Source organism: Nicotiana tomentosiformis, chromosome 9 (assembly GCF_000390325.3).
Source record: "Nicotiana tomentosiformis chromosome 9, ASM39032v3, whole genome shotgun sequence".
NCBI lineage: Eukaryota > Viridiplantae > Streptophyta > Magnoliopsida > Solanales > Solanaceae > Nicotiana > Nicotiana tomentosiformis.
The window spans coordinates 48,471,621-48,476,285 of NC_090820.1; the positions used below are offsets into that span (position 1 = coordinate 48,471,621).

At 38.1% G+C, this 4,665-nt stretch overlaps 1 protein-coding gene across 1 annotated transcript; it reads right to left on the minus strand.

The window, feature by feature from the left end:
• Positions 1–2,444: 2,444 nt before the first annotated feature.
• LOC138898742 (uncharacterized) lies at positions 2,445–3,507 on the minus strand. Its single transcript, XM_070184838.1, has 2 exons — positions 3,082–3,507; positions 2,445–2,480 (listed from the first exon to the last, which is right to left on the minus strand). Exons 1-2 carry the CDS (start codon positions 3,505–3,507, stop codon positions 2,445–2,447), a joined length of 462 nt encoding a protein of 153 aa, XP_070040939.1.
• Positions 3,508–4,665: the final 1,158 nt, after the last annotated feature.

The window sequence follows — 4,665 nt, forward strand, 5'->3', positions numbered from 1 at the left end:
TTTTAATTTTTCTTTTTATTTTCTTTATTGTGGTAAAAATTCTCTACTAATATTGTTTGTTCTCTTTATGAACATGTTATTGACTAGGATGTGAATGAATACAAAATCAAAAAACTTTTCGATCTTAGGAAAAAATTTCATCCAAGAACTTGAAAGTAAATTCTATGATAAACTAGAATTATTCCTTTTTTAAGATCTATTCAAAGTGATAATGTAAGCTAAACATGTTAAAGTACGAGTCTAGGCAAGCCAACATTAGTACACAATTAATCATTTTAAAACAAGTATGAAAGCAGTTTAATAAGAAATAAAGTTGTAGAAATTCAAAATAGATATAACAACTCCAAACGCTGACTAATCAAATCCCGGAATCAGGTGTCACAAGTATATGAACATACTAGAAATGCTACAACCACATGTCTGAATGAAAATACAACTGTTTGAAACAAAATAAACAGTGAAATTAGATAAAGAAAGGGACTTAAGGGGTTGCGATCGTCGTGCAGCTATACCTCAAGTCTCCGTGAAAAGCTAATTCGAGCAAGCCTCCACTAGCTGCTGCTTGGACTAACACCAGAATCTGCACAAGAAGTGCAGAAGTATAGCATGAGTACAACCGACCCCATGTACTCTATAAGTATCGAGTCTAATCTCGACGAAGTAGTGACGAGACAATAACAAGGCACTCACTATAAACTTGGACGAATATAAATGAAATAATAGTAGGAATAGAGAAAGCAAGAATTTAACAGGAAACCGGAACTAAAACCACATAACAAAGGGCCCCAGAATAACACTTATTCTCAACTTCTCAATTCAACACGGATACGGTAGCAATAGTTAAACACAAAAAAATATATCTATTCCATTGCGGCGCGCAACCCGATCCACAGTTATATATAAATAACAAGTTTTCTCCCTTGGGGCGCGCAATCCGATCCACAAATATATATATATATATAATATATATATATATATATATATATATATATATATATATATATATATATATATATATATATACACACACCGTTGCGACGTACAATCCGATCCCAAACAGTAATACCAATATATGTTGATGCATGCAATCCGATCCCACACAATGATACCAATAACTGTTGCAGCGTGCAACCTGATCCCATACAATATTAATATAATGAACAATTACAACCAACTATGGTGTAATTCAAATAAAAACGCAACAAAAGAATTACATAATTAAAGACATAAAACAGATAAAAATAGTTATCTAATAACATACAAGTCAAAAAGCAGGTAAGATATTCAATAAATAAAGACACAGATACATGGAAACAATTAGCAAATTAAGGCATGTAATAAGTAAAGGCATGAATTTAACAAGTAAAGGCATTTTAATTGTCAAGTAACAATTAAAACATTTAACAAGTAATAACATAGATTAAATGAAGGTGTGAAATAATTGAAAACAGTAAATAAGTATCCCAACCCGAATGTTCAACCCATGACTACGTATATACACTCGTCACCTTGCATATAGGTTATTCCCACACAAATCAAATAGCAAATAATCCAATCAAATCCTAATTCCCTCACGTCAAGGTTAACCACGACACTTACCTCTTCCCTCAACCAAATCAATGCTCAACCACAGATTTTTCTTTAGAATTAGCCTCCAAACCAATCAAATCTAGCCAAATATAGTCCAAATAATTCAAAATAAGTTTTAGAAACTACCCTCAAGCGAAAAAGATTCAATCTTTAATGAAATTAGAAAAAGTCAACAAAAGTCAACCCTGGGCACGCTTGGTCAAAACCGGAGATCCGGACCAAAATTTGATTATCCATTCAACCTCGAGCACGGTTATATAATTTATTTCGAAATCCAATCTCAATCTGAGGTCTAAATCTCAATTTTATAAAATTCTTAAATTCTACCCAAACACCTAATTTCTACCATGAAAATCCTAGACTTGATGTTAAAAACTCATGAAAAGTAATGGGGGATTGATAGAAAGTGAATTAGAGTTGTTTACCAATGCTTTTGGGAAGAAAGGGTTCTACGAAAATCACCTCTAGAGTGTTTGGGGTTGAGAAATGGTGTTGCTAAGTCATGTTTTTCCCCTCTTTTACCACGCTGCAGGTATTGCAATTGCTAACTCTTGTTTGCAATTGCGACCATCGCAAATACGAAAAATTAAACGCAAATGCGAACAGTACCCCCAGCCTTCTAAAGTCGCGAATGCGACAAAAATATCACATTTGCGATACACGCTTTCATCGCAAATGCGGGCAAAGGTTCACAATTGCGATACTGACAAAGTCTGGTGCCCAGTTGCAAAAGAGAATGCATTCGCAAAAGCAATCTTGTAATGTCCGCAATTGCGAACATCTCTTTACAAATGCGAAGACTGCCCTAGCTAGCCTATTTTCACAAATGCGAGCTCGACTTTGCAAAAGCGGAGTTAGAATTTGCAAACAGGTCCTCGCAAATGTGAGACCTGCAGATCAACACCAAAAACGGAAGCACAACAGGTATCTCAAATCATCCAAAACTCATCTGATACACACCTGAAACTTGCCCGAGCCTCTCGGACTCCAAATCGAACATACACACAAGTGTAATAACATCATAAAAACTTGCTCGTTACCTCAAATCATAAAAATAACATCAAATAACATTAATCGATCATCAAAACTCATGATTTTCAACTTGAAAATTCTTTCACAATTTTTCACATAACGCGCTGAAATGTGCTTGGATCACCCCGGACCCCAACCAAATATGCGTACAAGTCCAAAAGTATCATACGAACCTATCAGAATCGTCAAAGCACCGATCCAAGATCATTTACCAAGGATGTTGATCGTGGTCAACTCAAGTCCCATTTTAAGTCTAAAATTATTTTTTCTTCAAATTTTAACATAAATACTTTCCAAAACATAATACACACCACACACGTAAATCAAAAAATCTCAAATGGAATTAATAGAGGTCTCAGAACACGAAAATAAAGGCTAGTACTCAAAATAGCCTATCGGGTCATCACATTCTCCATCTTTAAAAGAAACATTCGTCCTCGAATGGACATAGAAAAGTACCTGGACTGGTAAAAAGATGAGGTAACTACTCTGTATATCGGACTCGGACTCCCACGTAGCCTCCTCAATCGGATGATCCCTCCATTGCACTTTCACAGAAGAAAAATTCTTGGATCTCAACTTACGAACCTGCTGGTCTAGAATAGCCACCGGATCTTCCTCATAGGTCCGATTTTCATCAAGTTGCACCGTGCTGAAGTCCAAAACATGAGAGTTGTCCTCATGGTACTTCCGAAGCATGGAAACATGAAATACTGGATGTACCCCTGCTAAGCTTGGAGGTAATGCAAGACTATAAGCAACATCCCCAACTCTCACCAAGATCTCAAACGGGCCAATAAATCTTGGGCTCAATTTGCCCTTCTTCCCAAACCGAATTACGCCCTTCATAGGCGACACTCGGGGAAGAACCTTATCACCCACCATGTAAGCTACATCCTAAACCTTCCGGTCTGCATAACTCTTCTGCCTAGACTGAGTTGTACGAAGTCGCTCGTGAATCACCTTAACCTTTTACATAGAATCACGAACCAAATCAGTTCCCAATAATCTAACCTCTCCGGGATCAAACCAACTAATCAGCCAACGACATCGCCTCCTATTTAAGGCCTCGTACAGAGCCATCTGGATGCTCCACTGATAGCTATTGTTGTAGGCGAACTCTGCTAGAGGTAAGAACTGTTCCTATGAACCTCCAAAATCAATAACACAGGCACGTAACATGTCCTCTGAGATCTGAATAGTGCGCTTGAATTGCCCTGTTCGTCTGAGGATGAAATGTGGTACTCAGCTCAACCCGCGTGCCCAACTCATGCTGTATAGCTCTCCAAAATTAGATTGTGAACTGCGTGCCATGATCTAAAATAATGGAAATGGGCACATCGTGCAGGCGGATAATCTCCTAGATGTAAATATGAGCCAACTGCTCTGAAGAATAGGAAGTCATCACCGGAATGAAGTGTGTGGACTTAGTCAACCAGTCCAAAATAACCCAGACTGTGTCATATTTCCTCAAGGTCCGTGGTAAGCCTATCACAAAATCCCTAGTGATGAGCTCCCACTTCCACTCCAGTATCTCCAACCTCTGAGTCAATCCACCCAATTTTTGATGCTCATACTTCACCTATTGATAATTCAAACACTGAGATACATTAGAAACAATGTCTTTCTTAATTCTTCACCACCAATAGTGTTGCTTCAAGTCACATTACATCTTCGTGATACGTGGGTGAATGGAATAGTGCGAATTGTGTGCCTCCACAAGGATCAACTCTCCAACCCATCAACATTTGGAACACAAATCCGACCTTGATTGCGCATAACACCATCATCTTCAATCACAACCTCCTTAGTACCACCTCGCTGCACTGTATCCTTCAACACCAATAAGTGAGGATCATCAAACTGGCAAGCCTTGATACACTCCATCAACGAAGACTGTGCCACAATACAAGTAAGAATCCGACTAGGCTCCAAAATATCTAATCTCACCAATCGATTGGCCAAGGCCTGAATATACATAGCTAGTGACCTCTCCGCTACCGGTAAATATGCCAAACTACCCATGCTCTCTGCCTTCCTACT